General features: G+C 35.7%; 1 protein-coding gene across 1 annotated transcript in view; it reads left to right on the forward strand.

Moving 5' to 3' along the window:
* Nucleotides 1–236: 236 nt before the first annotated feature.
* The window catches only part of LOC111502802 (A-type potassium channel modulatory protein KCNIP1), a 56,053-nt gene continuing 34,970 nt past the window's right edge, over nucleotides 237–21,319 (forward strand). Inside the window, exons 1-3 of the mRNA XM_023156962.2 lie at nucleotides 237–387; nucleotides 4,098–4,357; nucleotides 8,855–9,037. Of these exons, the coding sequence (XP_023012730.1) occupies nucleotides 8,882–9,037 (156 nt within the window). The 5' untranslated portion in view covers nucleotides 237–387; nucleotides 4,098–4,357; nucleotides 8,855–8,881. The remainder of the gene's footprint in view (nucleotides 388–4,097; nucleotides 4,358–8,854; nucleotides 9,038–21,319) is intronic.

Genomic DNA, 21,319 nt, shown 5'->3' on the forward strand with positions numbered 1-21,319 from the left:
AAAGCTACAAGCAGCAGTGAATAAGTGAAATAGCGGCACGATTTGAAAGAGTTATTGGAATGTAAAATGTGAAATGACTTCAGACGGCTCGGTATTTACGATGCGTGTGGCCACATGCGAGTGACACGTTTTTTCCTCGCGCCTCCAGCGTGCTTGCGCGTACAGCTGCGCGCGCTGCCTCAAGCACGGTCTGCAGCCGAGCACACGGACCAGTTTAGGCTCCGGGTCGAGTCCGGGATCACTCCGCGAAGTCGTGCTCCGGGTGGCTTCTTCCATCAAAGTTACCCTGTGAGTTTCTGCTAGCGTCGCGACGGCCGATCGATCCGCCGTCGGGTCTTCAGGGAACACCTCGACGAGAGTGGAGGCGGCGGGCGCAGCGTTCAGAAGGTGCGTATGACATAAGTCTTGGGATGGTCGGGAGATAAGATCTGTGGTAGGAGTGGGTCGAGGGGTCGGGGTAGCTGTTTCGGTGCTGATTTCGCTTCTAGTACAGGACTGATATTTTTGAAGAGATCAGTTGTGATGACATCCTTTGTTCTAACGTATTTTTTTATTCAGTAGTTCAAGAAACTGTCGTTTCGAAAGTCGGTGGAAATTTCTGAAATGCTCATTGTGTGGAAATGTCAAAAATGCTCGTACAATTGATTGAAATTCACACTACTTTCAAACTGAAATTTAGTATAAATGATACATATAATCAGTGAATAACATTAAAAACATAACTCTTCCTGATAACTCTAAATTTATATCGTTTTATGTCCGTAACTTGTTTCTCAATATTCCGCCAATTGAAACAATTTGGCTGGTTAGAGCTCTGAGACATAAACCATGTAGATTCTGTGATTAATTAGGGAATTCTAGACTTACAGTTCAAGTAAACGATACAGTGCAACAGCTCCCCGTTAATAATATAATTAGGGAGATAACTTATATAAGAATCAAATAACCATAACCATAACCAAAAATCAAAACTCTGCTCTCCTTTACCAAGCTTTCACTGCTAATGGAAAGCTTCTTTAGGGCAGTAAAAATGAGTCAAAAACAATAAGTTGAACATATAAATTGACATTTTTACTGCCTTGAAGAAGCTTCCCATTAGAAGCGAAAGCTTGGCAAAGTAGAGCAGTTTGGATTTTTGATATATATAAATATATATATAGAAGAATCTTAGCGACTGGAGAAATGTACAGTAAAATGGATTAACGGGGTCTCTCAGTCAAAGATTATCAAATCATCATGCCCATTGAAAAATGTCATTTATGTGAAGGTATGACATTTGTCAAACCAAAAAAATCCATTATTGTTCAACTCTCTTTCGTCGATTTATATGTTCAATTAATTGCTTTTTACTCATTTTTACTGAAAGTATGATTTGTAATGTTATTCATTGGCAAAAAACCCACAACTCAATGAATTATAGGTCCTGAAGAAGTTTCCCACTACAAGCGAAAGCTTGGCAAAGTAGAGCAGAGTTTTGATTTTTTGACTGAGAGACCCCGTTAATCCACTGGACCCATTGGATAATGTTAGCGACTGGAGAAATGTATGGAAAAATGGATTAACAGGGTCTCTCAGTCAAAAAATCAAAAATCAAACTCTGCTTTACTTTGCCAAGCTTTCGCTTCTAATGGGAAGCTTCTTCAGGGCAGTAAAAATGAGTGAAAAACAATAAATTGAAGATATGAATTGACGTAATACGATTTTTTTGTGTATACATGTATACATGTTAACGTTACCCGAACCTGCGGTTCGGGTAACGTTCTTGGTACAAACGTCGTGCCAGAGATGCGTTACCATCAGCTCTGCCATACATAAAAATGATATCGGCTTGTTCATGACTCGTAAACTCAGCCATGGCAGCACACACAACAAAAAGTTCGATAGTCCAAAATAAACAACACCTGCAGGAGCGAAAGGCATGCCACCGGCACCGGCCTTTGTTCAGTTTTCTCTTCTTTCAAGTTGGGCTAAGTTTCTTATTATTCCATGTAAGTCTAAAAATAATATCGCATATTGCTTTAGGATTTTCGTTTAAAGGTTTTTGAGCTGAATTTCATTTAAATTACTTTTTTTTTTAATTTTTCAAATATCTATATTTACGACCTTTAACTGGTTGAGGTACCCTAATTAAAAAAGTTTAAGACTTAGCTAGGTAAATGATACCTCAAACGAAAGAGCAATAACTAAGCATGTTTTCAAAGGTGTCTGAACACCTGAATGTATTTTATTTATTTTTTTAATTGGCATCAAAGGTCAGATTTTTTATTTTCTTTCTTTTTTTGTAAAGTTTAAATGCTCTGTACATAACTTTTTTGGGCACAATGGTGCTTCAAACTACTTTAGTACGATTGGGGACACATAAGACTACTAAAATAAATTTAAAAAACCGGACATTTCTGTTAAGATTCCAAGTTATTAGCATTTAATTGACCAATTTTGGGTTTTTGTACTAAAAGTCGTAAAAGTTCCCTTAAAAATCAAAAACGCGCTAGAAAATAAAAATGTTTGTATGAATATGTTCTACATGGGCTAGTGTATCACCCCCTTAAAGGTTTGCACCCAGCTACCAAACACCCTGTATATATATACTTTTTTTTTTTGAATGATGCAACTAATTTTCTTTTACTTTCAGTATTTTAATATTGAATGTGAGTCACAAAAAGGATTTGAAGCTTTATAACTTCTATTTAATTATCTGCGAGCGCTTTCGACAGCTGGTCGTACTGTCATCATCTAGGCACTACTCAAAGTAGTTTAATTTCATGACTTTTGGCCTTTGAGAGTGCCGCCAACTTTAAGTGTGCACAATACTGTTTACTTCGACTATAGCTACTTAATATTTGTCTGTTTCAAAATTATTTTCAATTTAATGAAAAGTTTCATTAATGCAGCGAAGGACTAATAATAGGAAACCCGTTGGGTGTTTTGCTAGCTAACATTTCTGTGGACAAACTCAGCAATGAAATTCATAATAACACTTCATCTCGGTTGCGATGGCATCCATTGTTCTGACGCTGTTTTTAATTTAGTATCAAAATTCAGTGGCAATTTTTCAAAAACCATCCTATACGGACATTGTCAAACAATTCCTCAAGGAACTATATTTTATCAAGAAAAATTGCCACAAACAACAGTTACATGGCAGATATTATCGACTACTTCACTTCAAAAAACGATAATAAGCGTCATGGGACTTTAACATACTCCGCTGTCCCCAGCAAAACCATCGTTAATTTTACCTAAAGTTCAAAAGTTTAAGCAAATTTATTAAAAACAATAATGACAAAACTTCAGTGTCCGATAGATCAGGAGTATATGAGTTGACTTGTGGTTCTTGACTGTAACTTTATATCGGCCAAACTGGCAGAAATTTTTCCCAAAGAATGAGAGAACACCGGAGTAGTTTTTTGAATATGAAACCAATTCCATATTTGCAAACCATCTTTTGACGAAGGAGCAAGTATGACATTTCGAAGGTGGTTTGAAACTCAATCTTTTGGAATATTTGGAAACCACTAGGTTTGAGAATTCTGAAAAGTTACTGAATGATCAAATAGAATTGAATGATATCCTCCTGTTGAATCTATTTTCTAACGTTGGATCGGTAACTAGCTTATTACATGTCTAGTTAGTGAGTTTGAATTTTAGATTAGTTCTCAACTAAACTCAGATGAAATTTGTATAGCAAAAGACGTGTTGCGATTTTGAATCTCTATAAAAACCCACGAGGAAGCTATTGTATAACGGAACATTTATGGCGGTTTTGTTCTTCCTATATGTTGGTTAAATCGTTAATATATAACAGAAACAGTATAGGGCCTAATACAACGTCTGAGTTAGATGACGTTCTTACAAATTGTTATCTATCAGAAAGGTATGAACTAATCCAAATATGAGTGTTGTCCCTAAAACCATACCTTGTGAGTTTCCGAAGCAATATGCTGTGATTGACACAGCCAAAAGCTTTGGATAAGTCATACGAAAGACCCTTTAGATTACTATTACCTTTGACGAAGGCACATAACTTCAGATTGAACTTGATGATGACGAATAGATATCAATTCAATTTCCCTTTCACTGATCATTGTTCTTTGCAGGCATCAACAGCGTCTCCTTCATCCCCATGTGGCACAGATAACGAACGCTTCGCTGCTAGACGTCGAATTTCCCCCAGCTGTGAACCTGCATTCTGCATGATCTATTAATAGAGAAAGATGAGGCGTAACAATTCACTACTGCATCTCAACAGATGATAGATCAGTCCGTAGTTGAATCCCGTATCTAGCAGGCCAGCGTGAATGAGGACGGCGGCTCTCTAAAGACGCGAAACAGGCGAATATTTTGATTGGAAGTCACTGTGAGTACTTTAAAGATATTTATTACCTGAGATAGCATTTGGAAATCTGATTTATCAGGTATTGAGGTTATTTTTTTGGAGTTGTTGACGAGTAAATTGTTTCCGTTATTGAAAGCATTACGTTGTTAGTGATTGAGAAGTGAATTTCAGTAAACATGCCACTTTTCCAGTTAAGGTCGGGTTTGATCTTGAATTTGCGCAAATAATGATACCTACTTGTTCAAGTTCACTATTTTCATTCCCCCTTTTACGAATTTGAGGTAATATAACTCATGTGGGCTTGATGGGATATCTAATAATCTTTTTAGGAAATGTAGTACTGAGTTTTCCCGTGACATATCTAATAAATTTGTCAGTTGAACAAGGGATTCTCCCAGACAAATCCAAATTCAGTATGTGGCCCCCACTCTATTGAAATCTACAGAGGACACGACACGACGACAAGACAAGACACGTCGACACGACAAGACACGGCAAGACGACATGACGACCCGACACAGAAGTTTGTGAATGTGTTTCCATCACCAGATGAGGATTCACATCCCTCCACTAATGACAATCATGTTTATTCACTGCACCATTCAACATGAAAGAACTTAAGTCTGAAAAACATGTATTGTATAGTAGGTTTGGGTTATTGGTCAATGTCTTGCTGAACTCCTCACAAAACTGAAGTCGACGATCAGGATCTTCTTCGTTTAATTCCTGAACTAGCTCAATTTTGAAAGGATGGAATTTGTCGGCTTTCAGAATCCGAAATACACTACTATCTATTTGTACATGTCCTAAAACTGCACCTCCAACTCCGCCATTTCTGTCTGTAAGGAACGCTTTCGAAAGTGGACTGTATTATTGTATAGAACTAAATGGAGGTTATTTTGAACACTTTATCCGTTGATTCTGTTGCCATCGACATTACTTTATTCCAAAAACTACACCTGACGAATTGATTTCCACAAACTTCACGAATTTTCTGTTTTTTCTTAAATATAACGTTCAGCATTTAATTTCTCAATAACGAATGAACCAATTTCGAAAAAGATTACAGAAGTAATAAAGGGACAAAAGACCTTTCAAAAGATGTATCACTCGACTTCCCCCCAAGCCACTGAAAAAAATAGGGGTAGTAGTTGCTTATCGCAGGGGGGTGAAGTTTCGAGTATAATTTGTAAATCAGATATAGTCCCTCTATAAATAAAAATTGACGTGTTCTTTGAAATTTTTGATTACACTTCCGTTTCTGACTTACAGGGGAGTTAAGTTTTCGTTGGAACGCCCTATACAGGGTGTTTCAAATTCGATCATCACCACTGGAATCCGGGAAACTATGAGAGATACGAAGATGGTTAAATTGGGGCAATTTTGCGCATTTACTTGACTAACAATATGCCGTTGGGAAAGTTCTGAAATTCCGAGTGTATCCGGAGATATCTGGAAAAAACAGAAATTTCGGTTTTTATTTTTCTGGCTTTATTTTTCGAAGGATTTGAAAATAAATCTGTTTAAAAAAATTTGTTTGAAATCTGATTTTCCGTTAATCAGCTGTCGCCCCCATACGAACGACAACTCTCAGAAGTTGAGAAACTTGTGCGAGTTAAGGACTAACGAGGTCTTACCTTTTAACGTGTGATTCCTAACACGGTAATATTATTGAGAAATACGCCCCAATTTAACCATCTTCGCATCTCTCATAGTTTCCGAGATCCCGATGGTGAGGAATGAATTTGAAACACTCTGTATACTTTTACAGGTATGATGAATAGGAGAAAAATAACCTAATTCATCTGTATTCAAGAACCAAAAGTTACAAAGGAACGTGTTTGTACAAATTATAACGAAAAGTATCAATAAATTGATAAATATACTATAACAATTTTCAATTGAAGGTGATTCGATAGCAACGTCGTATTTGAAGTGACCAACGGATAATCCTCCTACCAACTCTGCAGAGGCGTACCAAAATAATATTTTTATATATTTAAACACATCGGTAATTACGTAAAAATTGTTATAGTAGGTGGCGCTACCTGGTGTCATTGGGAAAACTGATTACATTTTCTTATTATGCCTTCAAAAAACCAGAAAAATTTACAAAATAATTATTATGTTCCTTTTATAAAGAAAGAGAACTACGAAGCAAAGAAATAATTACCCTTGTTATGCTCATGAAGTATCAGAATCCATTGACTCGTCCGAAGAGGAATCCCCAATCAAACTTAAATCTATTATTATTTGGTCGAAAACAGTGTCTACCATCCCGTCCAATTTTCACATTTTCTCTTCTTCCTTTATCACATGGGCTACAACATTAGCCCAATCTTCTTTCCGTATGCGTTCCATTGCGAGTTCTAATAAACGTTGGACATCAGAAATTGTATATGTCACGTTTTCACGAGCTACGTAACCCTTAATTTGAGCCCAGATTAATTATATCGGGTTTAACTCACAATGGTAAGGAGGAAGTCTCAAAATGGTGATGCCTTCAACACAAGCTATTGTATCCACCACATGCTGGTGATATCTATCATGATGCAGTTTAATGACACTCATAAGTTAGGCCTTAACCATGTCCTCGGAAAATGGTATTCCTTTTTGTCCTAACCAACTCTGCATGTCTGCTTTTCTGGTGGTTATAGTTGGCAGCTGTTCTACTAATCGGCTGTGATAAGAAGCGTTATTCATTACTATTACCGAATTGGGCTCGACTCGTGAAAGAAGGGATTCAAACCATTCTTCAAAGCGTTGGGCGTCCATGTCTTCGTGATAATCCCCCGTTCTTTTGGATGAAAAAATTATTGCACTATCGTCTAAAAAGCCACTCTCGCTACCTATATGGGCGACAATTAGTCTTTGCTCTTTACCCGTTGGTCCGCGTAATCCTGTTGATAAACCGTCCACAAATGCTCGACGATAACTAGTTACAGTAGTATTTTGCCAGATCTTAGATACTGTATGACCAGCATTCACCTACGTTTCGTCCAGATAATAAATCTTTTTGAGAACAGAACGCATTTCTCTAATAGAGCGAAGATATCTCCGTCGCCATGATACTATATATTCTCTTTCTATTAAGACAGATTTACGGGATCATTTGGCATATATAAATTTTAAATCTTTCTTCATTATTTTCCTTAACTTCTCTTTGCTCATTTTGGAATGAGATCATTATCCATTACCTTTGTTCTAATAGATTCGAGGGTTGGTGCTTTATTCTCAAAAAGAGAGAATGAATGGTATAGCGTACACATTTTTTCTGGTACTCGTCCAATTAAATTTTTTTTCTACCTTGACAATGTACTTTTGCAGCCTGCACAATCCCAGTCACCTTTTTTTCACGTACCTACAATGCGTTCAATTGTCGACACGGATATTCCCGTTAAAAATGAACACTGGGCTATAGCTTCTACTGTACGGAGTGTATTTTTAGTGAACTCTACAGACAATCTGTTTTTCTTCTAATGGCATAAACTTCCACTTTCTTTGTACATTACTTGGACCTGCTACGACATCCATCTTAATACTATAAAAATAATAAAATTCAATAATATTATTCAGCTATTTGTCAGTTGTTTACTTACCTCAAAAACTATTTTAAAGTTGATGTATTTTGAAAAACACTTTATTGTGAGATTTTCACTAGAATAGATTAACAAACCTGCAAAATCCGCAACACGTGTTTCGCTGCACAGTAGCTTTTTCAAGCGTGTTCACTAACAAACTGAATTCTACATACATTGAAATATTACTATCTACCTAGAAACTAATAATATTCTGGAAACTAATTAATGACAGTTATACCTGAGTTTAACGAACATTTATACCTGAGTTTAATTACTAGGTCAACTAATAATCCTACAATAAAGTGTGAATGTGATGAAAATCTATGATAATGTATTTTGAAGAACAAGTATCGGCCAACTCTATCTTAATATTTTAAAGTTGATAAATATAACAGTCTATTTAATAAATATAATAAAATATATTTAATAAATACAAAACAAAGTCACCTTCACAAGAAACAGAACACACTACGCCTATGCAGATAAGGACGCTTGATGAAGAAGAAACCGAATGACTAGTTATGGCATTTTGAGGATGCAAATATAATAGACCTGCGAAGTTTTGATCAGTTTACCGAGGTTTCAAAGTATTTAACGAACTGGTTCACCTATTCGCTCGTACATCCTATCGATATGCAGAAGCTATCTTATTACGGGGGGCAAATTTTATGGAATCATCTTACTTTTCAATTACTTACAATAGCGATGCATAGACAATGAAAATGACCCCGGTAAGAATTTAGTTCTAACATTTAACATTGTTGCCGTTAGCTCTCAGTTCAATTTGTATATGAGTTACCTTCAATTGAAAATTGTTATAGTATATAGTATAGGATATAGTATATAGTATAGGTAGCTGATAATATTTTTAGTGAACTTCAACAGAAACAATTTGGAAACTGTAATCACGTCGAAAATAACGAACAAATTATTGTAGGAATAAAATACAGGACGATTAGGCAATATGGGCACTCCTTCAGACAGCCCAGTGGAGGAGGTTATGTTCGAGATTGAACCGTCCAGGGTACCGAAGCCTATACCCGTGGCCTTGGAGGATCTCTGCAGGTTGACCAAGTTCACCAGGCAGGAAATTCGGATCATGTACAGGGGATTCAAAACGGTGAGTTATTGCACGTATTTTTATAAGGATAATAGGAATAAATCTGTATTCATGAGAAATATACAGCGTGATAAAACTCAAGTGCCGACAAAAACGAGGCACCCAGTGTATTTCTACCTTGATACTGTGCCAAGTGGCTTCTGGACTCAAAAGATTCTTATGAATTTCATCCTAACACGAAAAATAACGGAAGTATGCGCCTTTCTCACTTTTGGTCAAGTTTGCCACGAAATTTCTATATCAATTGATTCAAAAGATCCAATTAAATTCAATAATGAAAATAATTATTACTCTCCTAGTGCTAAATTACTTGGTCTTATTCTAGATGAAAATGTATCATGGAGAAAACACATTGAAACAATAAGACAAAAAATAGCTCCCATAATTGGAATTTTATTCAAAATAATGAAGGTTGTACCTCTTGAATACCTTTAATTGATTCATTTTTCATTAGTATATTCCAAAATTCAAAGAAAAAAAATCACTTCAAAAATGAACTGTGTACAAAAATGTGTATATTTTGAAATCAATTTTCTTTTTTTCCTTTCTCTGGAAGATTCCTACATTTTTTGTATGATGATGAAGTAGAAAGCCAAAATTTTTCTTCCCCCAAAATTAATCTCTTCTAAAAATATTCCCCTTTCAAATCAAACTTTCATGTGAAATTATCGTATAACAATAACGCTTTGATTTCTCACTTATATCGACTGGAAATGACTGTCAAACAATCAATTATCAATGTGACTGACTTATATTTATCTTGTCTAGATTACTTACAGCTTCATGTCCAGCGTAAACTTCTCGACTGACAGCGTGTGTTACCTGCCAAGTTGAAATATATTATTCCATCGTTTTGTTCATTGTGTTAGTCCAGTGAAAATAGGAGTGCATTTTTTTCTGACCTCATACAGACGCTGATTATTAAATCGTAATAAAACTTTTCTAACTGAAATTGTCGGTGTAAATAATATGCCAAAACTTCTTACATGACGTCTATTAATTCAGATACTAATTACGACTGAGAATTATCCTAACCAAACGCCGTACAAAAACGTGACAGCAAAAAAAGAAAAAAATCATTTTTGGAAAAGTTACCTCGAATTACCCAGGTGAGGCTTTTATAAAATTAGTTTTTTCACAATAAGGTTATTTATATTGATATGGCGTAAAAATTGGAGGGTTCGTGTGATATATGCTCCCCTAGACTTTGATAAACATTCGTGTTGCAGAATAAGCGCTTCTCAGTAAGAGATTTATTTGTAACTAAAAATTAGTGCTGTTTCGTCCTATAAGGTCATTTTCAAACTTATACATTAAACATTATACCTTTTCACATACATTTTGTCCAACGTTGATATTTTGGTCATGATCAAAAGTTGAGAAGGAGGAAGCTTTTTGCATCTGTACTATATTCAGTTCATTTATGAAATGATGGCTATCGAAAACTTGGCATCTTATTGGAAGTATTGACTGGACTAAAAGTTTTCATACAGATGCTATGCTCTTTTTCACTATAATTTGTATATAATATTTGAAAAACTCTTTTAAGATAACTGTGATCTACTCTGTATATGAAAGAAAATCATTTAGTAACTGACCAAAAATTCGTTTTCAGATACCCACGACATAACAAAATAAATTTCCAGTTATTTATTATGATCCCAGGAAAGTTTCAGTATGGCTGTGTGAAGTGGAATATCCAGCCATTCTATTTTAGTAAATGCTGTTTTGAATGTACCATAAAATCAATTTTCTCAATAATTAACTATGAATCATCAACTTAGTTACTTCCATAATATGGAATATAAACGATATCAGTAAGTGAAAGTGATGGAGATTTTTTACAGCTCAGAAAAAATATATTTCTGAAGTTTGTTTGTGCTGGAGATTCAAGACTGGAAGCGAGAAAATTTCCAATGAAAACACATTGTGGCTGAGTTATGAAAAAAATACGGTTTAGCAGGATAGAACAGAGTGGCAAGAATACATATTATTATAGTTTTGCGTCCTAACAGAACTGCACATCTCCTAATTGAATATACTCGTATGTGATTGAAGACTTAATAATTTATGATTTATGTATTGGAGAAATTAAAGTCATTTTAACGACTGAAAATCTTTTAACTATCAACAGACTCATCTCATAAGCAAAGCTCCAAGCGGAGCTTGCATCTGCAAGAACTAACTCTTTGTGGAAACTTGCACGATATCCGTCGTGGTTTAGTCGGGAAAATAGTCGTATTCCGATAGACCTTTGCTTTATCTTATTGCGTAGGAATGTTGGGGAAGGGAATGTTTCCAATTTTCATTTCGAAATATTTTCTTTTGTCGTTGTTCAATTGTTTTTTTAATTCATTGATCGAAATGTCACTGCTAGTTTGGCATCACTTCTGTTCCACTTCTGTCAAGAGTCTTGACTCTTGACAGTCGGATAACTTCAGAAGTCCCAATAAATATAGCACCTTAAGGATTTTCCTGTAGTGCTTGTTTTCTGTCCTTAAAAAAAGTTAGGTTAACTCGCGGATCTCTGGCAGCAATGGATTGGGATTTGAAGCCCTTTTTATGCCCCATTTGATGAGCATTTGGGAGAGATTTCCCCACTCAGTGACTTGAACATTTTGCAGTCGTTTCCAGATCAAAATTTGTCTCCCTCACAATCAAACTTGAAGTACACCGTATGTTCGAGGATTCTACCAAATCGAACAAATTGGAAACTTACCCTATTCAAGATGAGATGATACTATTGATTTGTTCCAGCATCAGCAGTTAGACAAGTTCCCAAAACTCGATCAATCAGACGGAATGAAACTCTGCAAATAAACTATTTTCGAACACATATATTACTGGAACCCATGCCAAGATCGTCTATCTTTCCCCAAGGGGATGAAAATAAATCAAAAGAATGATGTAATAAAATGCCTCCAAGTTTCTAAGAGAAGTAGTTTTATCTGAATCGCAACAATTCAACGAAAGGTCTCGTTTGAAAATTGATACAGTTGTTAATCTTGGGAAATGTTTTTGGGCTTTGTGGGTGAGTCAGCTGGGAACACTGCAAATGAGCCAAGGCCAATGGCATAAATGATTACCATGGTTGTTTCCCGTGGCTTCGCCCACGTAGAATTCAGTTTGTCACATTGAGTTTCGTGACCAGAATATTTTTTTATTAACCCAAAGCTTCAGGTTTCCAACTTCAATAGTTACAAAATTCAATGCAATCTTTAACTACCTAGTTCTCCCCCTTGGGGGTGGATATTCCTGATTTCCTTTCTTGATGCTTTTTTAGGTTATACAAAGAACTTACCTGCATATTTCAATATTCTAGTCCTTGCTTCATACTCTTTTAGGCATAATCCGCATGTTAGTTTGTACACACTTTGAACAATCAAGTTTGTGCCAATAATCATCGATTGCAGGTATAATTCTGTTACTGGGGGTCCCCGTATTTTCAAACGATTTCAAGAACTGTAAGTCTGAACAAATTTATTTCATTCTCAGGATGAAATTTACGATTTAAATATACAGTCCACTGTTCTCTCGACACAATCTATTGAAGTGGTTGCTAATACGCAACAACCACTGAGTTATTAGTGGTCTTGTAGTGGTAGAAAATCTAGAGTTGAGTGTTGAGAGAATAAAAAAAGATCTGGACTTATCGAAATTTCATAATATTGAAATCCTCCTACCAGTATAGTTCAAGTTAACGATATAGTGCAACCTACCTACACCTAAACCTTCGTATAAGTGAGTTCGCATCCAAATTTGGGATCAATGTGTCTTCAAACCATTCCTCGAAAATATTAGCTTCTATGTTATTATGCAGATATTGCAGTCCTCGAATTTTTTTGCCACAAAATTTGTTTGCAGGCATGTTAGGCGTACACATTCTCGAACCATCAGGTCACCTTTTCTAAATGTGTCGTGAGTGTCATATCAAGTTTCGTCCAAACAGAAAATTTGCCGTTGTTCTTGTCTATATTCAATTATTTTCTCTAAGTATTTATTCTGCTTTCCATAACTGCTTGACGTTTGTTTATTACTTTAAATCTGAATTCTAGTTTCTTCATCCAATTCTGAAGAGTTTTGTCACAGCAGCTCACGTTCTCACGGAAGCGCAGAAGGGCCACATATTTTTATTGTTTGTTTCTTGGAAATTACGACTTTATTCTCAAATTTTCGACTTTTATCTCAAAATTTATACTTTAATCTCGTAATTTCGAAATTTCGACTTTAAACTCAAAATTTCGACTTTAAACTCAAAATTTCGACTTGTATCTCGAAATTTCGACTTTTATCTCGAAATTTCGACTTTAATCTCATAATTTCGAAATTACGACTTCAAACTCGAAATTTCGACTTTAATCTCGAAATTTTGACTTTAAAGTCGACTTTAAACTTTTCTATTCTGGTATCATAAAAGTATTCTCAAAATCCAAATATGATTCGAGGGCCGCAACTTCAAAAATTGGGGGTTAAAAGTCAAAAAATTCGACTTTTTGCAAGTTTTTTGCCAATATCTCGTTTCCAATGAGTTTTATGCTAATTGTATTCATTATCAATATTGTAGAGAATTAAATTTTCTACAACTTTTGTTTCAAACATTTTTTTATACGTTGAATCGTTTTTGAGATAGAGGGCAGCGCGAGCGCAGATTAAATATTATTTGAAATCAACTGGTTGTCCCGATCGAAATCAGCTCATTGAAGGTTTATAAATTATTACTTTATAAATGATTATCAATAATTTTATTTTTCATCAACAAATACATATTAAATATTTTTTTCATTAATTATTTATTTTCAATTAAGTATTAATTGATTTAATAACACTTACCTGCCCGTGTAGTTATAAATTTGTAGAGGAAAAAATATATATTACATTATAATTTAAATCCAATCTATATTAATTATTCTTTAATGAATAAATTAATAAATGTCGACTTTAAAGTCGAAATTTCGAGATTAAAGTCGAAGTTTCGAGATAAAAGTCGAAATTTCGAGTTTGAAGTCGTAATTTTCGAAAAACAAATAATAAAAATATGTGGCCCTTCTGTGCTTCCGTACATTCTGGCCGGAAGTATTCAATTTCTTCCTTATGATTTCAGTTGTAGGACTCTCATTACATACAGTCGTATATTGTTCTCTTCAATGATTTTATTAGATGAACATCTGAAGGTTTTGGTAATCCTGTATCACATTGCGTCTTGCGTTCACGAGGTTTGTTTTCGACTATTGACTATATTACATTGGAAAAAGTCTGCCTTGTTATCACACTCGTTATTACTATTAGTACTTGTCCAAGAACGCCACATTTTAAACAGATAACCAAAGATTTAAGTAATCATAACTGCACCAATATCGAATTTCAACAGTCTAATCGCGATCAGTTCCTGAACCGGTTCATTTCTATGTTATGGTTTTTTGTGAGTGCCGCCAACTTTGAGTGTGCACAAAATCTTTTACTTTGACTATACCAGGAGTTGATTGAAGCAGTTTTGCCGGCCGTCAAACGAATGCTCATGAAATCACTTCTGTTTATAGTATTAATTTAGATTTACTAGTAGATTATGTTTATGAAAATCTCAAACCCAAATATAATTAACGAAAACGTAATCATTATTCCACTACCAACATTCCAGCGTAGTTCATGGAAAATGACTTAGAAAACTAATTATCCATGTTGATATAAAGTTCTCGAAAGTTACAAAATCAACAGACGTATCTGCCAGAACGTGTTTTCATTTATCAACTCCGCAATATCTGCATACTGAGAGTAGGCACGTATCTATTTATACTCGTTCTGATCGCATCTGAATGTGAACACGAAGTTTTAATTTATTTTGTCTGCTTCTAGTCTGCGAGAACTTCAGTTCACTGATCTGAACCTGATGCGTAAATAATTTACAAAGTCACAGGTGAACTCGAGCTGATGAAAGTGTGATTTTTTTCAGATATTTTTTTTAAACAGGACACAAGCATTACAGAAATGACGGAGTTCTTAAGCAGTGAAGTACGTGGTGTACTGAGTTGAACCTCAAAACGATGAGCAGCCACAGTCTGTCGCGTATTTCTGACATTTACCGCTCTTGGTGGAATCAAATGTCACTTGAACACCTCCTGTGAAAGTATTTATAAAAGAGAGACAAATCTCCAACCTTTCTTCGATGTTCCAGACTATCAAGTTTCAAATGATGTTCGTGTCTCCAATCAGGCGTATGGATTTTTTCTGGATGAAATCCAGCAGCTTCAAGGTATACTTAGGGGTGGAGCTCCATACATGCTGGAGTTTGTTTCCACAACTACTTCCGTTTTAAAACCTATGTGTATACCACACAATTGGTTTGCTATACCTGAACCACAAAGAACCGCACCCAAGTGGTACGACCTATTGAAGAAGTTGAGAAGATATGCTTTATATGCATGCTCCATGCTCTGCCTCCAGGGTGTGGTACTATTCCCTCTTGTTTGGTCACTCCTGATGGATAGTCTGCCTGATGCCTCGACTGGAGAGAAGTAGATCTGCAGCTCATGCAGATGTCCATGTCTTCCTGGCAAGGACAACGTCGGAAAGGGTAGCTTGTTGTTATAAGAACGCCGGAGGATGTTAATTTTCTTGTCTATAATTTGGGAGCCGTCTGACTTGCTCTTTTCTCTCAAGTCTCCGGCCAGCATCAGAGCCACATTTGTCTTCACCTCGAAGTTTCAGAGGTCCTAGGCCTTCTGTTTATCTTGGCCAATACTACTATGGTTGATTTCTGCCCTTCTTCATCGTTCCATTCAAAGTATGCTGCATGCGTCTCTCCAATATATCATTACATTTGCCTTGGAGTAGGATGACTTAGTCGTCTGCATGTCCCAACAGAAGAGCCAGTAATTCATCCATTACAGGGGTTCATGAACCCCTAACCTCCCCTGAGTACAACCCCTCACTTCCCTTGCCATTACTGTCATTTCCATGATAGTTGAGTATACCAATCTTCCTCCAAGCATGTTGTCTATACACATGCAGCTTGTGTCGTTGACTCCTCTTCTCCTCGATACCTTCTCAATATGTAAGCATACTGGTATCGATGCCAATGGTCTGATAGCCAGTGCTGTGTCCTTAATTCACCTGACAAGTAGTTTTTGTAATGTCTTTGATGCAAAAAACATTAGATTGATCTCAAAGCCTTAGCATGTTCATAGTTGGTGCTAGAGGGCATAGAAGTGATATAGTTGGTACATGAAAGGGAAATCTGGATCATTTAACTCTAATTTTTTTCAATAATGATGACATTCCATTTTCAGCAAGGATGAAATATCTAGGTATTACTCTCAACAATAAATTCACATGGAAATCTCAATTGGAGAACGTTTAGGACAAAGGCAGATTCTCTCTTTGGATATGTCGAAGGATTTCTGGAAAATTTTGGGGCTTAGGCCCAAAACAAACTGGATTTTTGCTATGAGGTTCAGACCAGTGATCACGAACTGAGTAATTGCCTGGTGGCAAACGACTAGAGGTAAAATTCTCTGGCGTACTGAGGCAGGTATGTCTGGGTACCTCAGTTGCCACCAGCAACACACCATAGGAATCCATTTAGAGCTTCCTCCTCTACAAATCTTCCTAAAGAGGAAGGCTAGATAGCCAACTTTCAGCGTAGTAGGCCATTGACAGACTGACAGTGAAAGCATTCTGGGAAAGATCCCCCCTCAATGCCTCTAATTGTCAACAATGACCTGCCTTATACAGTTCCAATTACGAGTAGAGAGTTTTGCATTATTCTAGAGGGGTAATACTGAGAGCAGATAGTTTTTGGTTACAAAACGGTGAAAATCTATGATTCTGATTTGTGTATGAAGAGATTGGTGAAAATCAACCTCAAACCGAAGATAATGAAATAAAAACGGGCAACCAAGCGAGTTGAATGAACCTGAAAAGCCTGAATATTACTGTTCAAGCGCAGACTTGTTTATCCTAACCTAACATAGTTATTATACCTATATGTATTGAAACATAAAAAAAAAGATTTAGAAAAAAAATCATCAGCCATTTATTGTCGACGGAACTTCGTTTCAGGCCAAATAAAATCTTCTTTGGCCTGATAAAAAAATATTGAAACTAAAACGGAGTGAGTTCAGATGTAAACTGTTTACAAATTCAGTCATACCAAGTTATTTTCAACCCATAAAAATATGTTTATTTGGACTGATCAATCCCAAATGATAATCATAATTCAGTCGGCGTAACGAAAAATTTATTTCGTACTAATAATAATTCGCGGTATATCGAAACATTTTCAACGTTCGTAATATCGAGTTGAAAACTTACTTCGAAAATAAATCTATTAATAGAACGCCTAATATATGTATTCATAACGAACCAAATCTACTTTCAGGGGATATTAAATACCTGAAGATTAACATGTCACATTTCAGTAGATATGCTATGAGAGAACTAGGAGCTTGAGAAAAAAACATGACATTTTTGTCACTAGATTTCCCAAAAAGTCACTGAATTTGATCGGAAAGTTAACTAGATTTTCCCAAAAATTCTCTAGATCTGCTAAAAATATCACATAGATTTGTCAAAAATGATAGTAGATATCTTCAGAAAGTTCCTAGATTTTCCAAAAATTCACTAGATTTTCTCTAAGAATCATATTAATGAGAGTACGAGGACCGAAATCCTCATTTACACATATAAATCTATATAAGAGAAAAACAGATATAATCTTGTTGATTTTGTCACTAGATTCATTGAAAATCTTATCACTAGAATTTCGGATTTATTGTGTTTACTAAAATTTAACTGAATTCCTGTCGACTTTGTCACTAGATTTAGCAAAACTCTGTTATATTCACTAGACTTCCGTTGAATTTCTATTGATTTTGTTGCCAGACGCATATGTAGACGAAGCAGTTATGTGAAAATTATCCAGAGAAAACAGTAAAAATTTCTTCAGTGAATTTCGATCTGTCAGATATACATGTTTATTTTGAAATTAAAGAATAAAACAACTTCAAGACACTCTTTCAACTGCCTTTGTATTCATTTCATCCTTAATCACGAGCGATTTTCATTGATGTATCACAAGACTATGTTATTCCCAACTATTTGAAATTTCGAAACAAATATTGGAACATTTCGGGAGAGACTCCATTTTCGTACTTCTGGTAGTAAATACCAATAAAACTGTCGCTATAGAATGACTCGTGCTCATTTCCGACTCAAATCGACCGATTTATTAGAAAATATGGATTGAAGGGGGTTCTGGAATGTCACTCTGCGAAAGGATATTTTGTATACTTCCTCTCCGAAATGTCATTCAGGGTGGAAAATATTTATTCGAATGTTAGGTTTGGAATAAGTTTCGGATTTGTGGAAGTGGATTCGAAAAGGTATTTTTTCAACAAGTAAATGATTGTTGTACGACACATTTTAGAATAAATAGATAGTAGTCGAATTAGATAGGAAATAATACAGTTGAAAAACTGCTTGTGTAAGTTGGAAAAAGAAACAGCAAAAAGTGAACAAAAAGTAAAGATCTATGTTGAAAAACACATTCGTGTTATAAAATGCACCGTAGGTACAAAATAACATTTTCTAAGTATAGTTGTCACAGGATAATTCACAAACGATCGAACAAGGCCTACGAAAGACGTACAGATGTACATACGCCCCGAAGGACAGACGCAACGGACAGGCACATGCCAGGACGGGAACAGGACGGGTCAGGCAGATGCCTGGCTGTTTCCGCTAGATGTCCACGTCACATCATGTTCGCTTCCTGTTCCTGCCGCAGTGAGCGTTAGACTTTAGACAGACCTGAAGATAAGAAACGGGTGTAACTAGTGTCCCAAAAAACGCAACATGACGCCGTATACCAGGTGTCCCAAACATGATGGTTCATAGAAAAAACGCTTAATTATCGGTTTGCCCACTCTTAAATTGATGATTTTGAGAGGCTCCTTTGGGTATTTAAAATGCTATCCACTACTTTTTGTCCGACATAGGGAAGTCTGGCAACTCGATATTTATCTCAATCAAATAATCAATTCGCCAAACAAATTATTGTGAAGCATTCAACATAAATTGTTCATTTTCTGAAAAGTGCTTTGTGAATGAACAACCTTCGTTGGATTCGGTTCATTTCAAAACGCCCAAACAATAGACATTTTCTTTGTTTCCGTTTCACAATGATATATCTACTTTTCCTCATCTGTTACAATAATTATGTGGATTTTGTTGTTTCTAGATTAAGTTTTCTCTTCACAGCAAATCATGCAATACCTTTTGTGAACGACGTTCAGATAGATCGGAACGCAACTAAAAGAAAGCTTTGTCTGGTATGTCAGATGCCGTTCTGCTGAGGGGTACGTCATTAGTACCACTGATTCCAGGATAATGGAAGGCTTATTTTACGAATATTGTGATGTCATAAATTGATAGCCCCATAGTAAAAACAAGGTATCCGATAATGATAAAAATAAATGAAAATAAAAAATGTATTCAAAAATGTTAATTCATCAATAAAAACCCATATTGAATACAAATGTTTGTATAAAACTAACATATGTATATACATGTGTATAGTATACATATACAAACATTTTTTTATTTCACTTCCTGTTACACCTTGGTTTGGAATACACCATTAACGTCCTATTATGTCAATTGAAATAAACCCATTTCGGATCCAATTAAAATTGAATTACATCGGGAATCAACAAACGCCACAACTTTCATCAACTCCGATATCTGAATAATTCCAATGAATAATGGTTCGACATGCCTTTCACTATTACGGCGTCACGCGAAATCATTATAGCGCTGCTAATTGTCACATCACGCGCCGTCCCTTAATTAAAAGAATCGATTCAAATCAACAGCTACCGTGTTTCACGCCCCTAATCGTTACCCTTAAATTCTTCGAAGGACGTTTTCAGCAAAGATGAAACGTTATTGTTTTCCTTTCGCGTCAATTGGAGTTTCTTTTAGAAGGCTCATTTTGACCATTGCATTTTAAGGAACTGCAATGGTCAGTTCTCTAAAGGAATGAATTTTCTCTAAAGGAATGAATTTTCCTTTTCGTTTGATACAAAACATTCTGCCTACATAGTTACACAAATTTTTCTAATTGCATTTTCTCATTTAGACATTTCAAATCTCCCGCCAAACAAGTGCTTAGATTGTTTCGTATTTCCATGATCTGTGATCACAGATCAATTACTCATATTTTGACATTTTTGACAGGCAAGTTGGCAGTGACTTGTCCTCCATACGTCCAGCAAGATGGAACTTAATCATAATGACATTCTACATACCCTAAATGTTTTTTTGAATGTGTAACAATCCATCTATCTCCAACAACTTTTATAATTTGAATGTTTTTTGTCTGAATATGTTATAACTTTTGATTTCTATACGAACTTTCTTCTGTCCCCTTCCTTTGATAAACCCTTTGAAAAAGTTGTTTAGGCGAGTCCGTTTCACAACGCCGCCAACAAAACATTTGCAAAGAAAGACGCGATATCCTGACGTGATAACTGCGCCAATTTTAAAATAAACAAACCACTCGACTACTCGACAGAACACTTTGTTAAACTATCTTTTCGTGCACTTCCCATTCATGAGGTAATCTTGGCAAGCGGTGCACTCCGTTATTCTGAATCACATATTTAGTTTCGGCCAACATTGTTTGTAGTGAAACGTCAAAACAAGTCCATCACGTTCTCGAAAACATCCGCAAATTTCATATTCAATTTGTGAAAGTAAACCAAGTGAACTATTCATTTCCAAGAAGTGAATTTATATTTCGCAGTGACTACATTTATGTAGTGCGGTAATCGTCATTCTACGTGAGTATTTTTGGAAGTGGCATTGGATATTTTTAATTTTTTGGAATACTTGAATATGAAATGAAACAAAACTCCTATTTCGAGTGAAACCCTCACACTGAATGGAAATAATATTCTTTTAGGTTATTTCAAAAGTTTTGTCAATTCTACTTGGAACTGTAATATCTCAGTGAATATGAATTCAATTTAATCGAGAAGAGCGCTGTTGTGGAGCAGGACCGGAACTTTTCTGTTGACAAGTGCAGTGCTGTTGTGCTGGTTTGGCCCGGTTGCAGAAAGGTCGACCACTTCGAAGTTGAAATCTCCGGAACGAAATTCCGCTAACCAACGTCCAAAATTGTACTTTGGTTTCACGCATGTAGTTGTATGTGTGTGTGTGGGAGGATTGACATTGGAGTTATTCTTTTGTCACAGAACACGCATGTAGTTACTAACATTAATTTTT

The sequence above is a fragment of the Leptinotarsa decemlineata genome, unplaced genomic scaffold, assembly GCF_025532065.1.
Source record: "Leptinotarsa decemlineata unplaced genomic scaffold, Ldec_3_MD MMD2_tig00026361_RagTag_RagTag, whole genome shotgun sequence".
In the NCBI taxonomy this organism is placed as follows: Eukaryota; Metazoa; Arthropoda; class Insecta; order Coleoptera; family Chrysomelidae; genus Leptinotarsa; species Leptinotarsa decemlineata.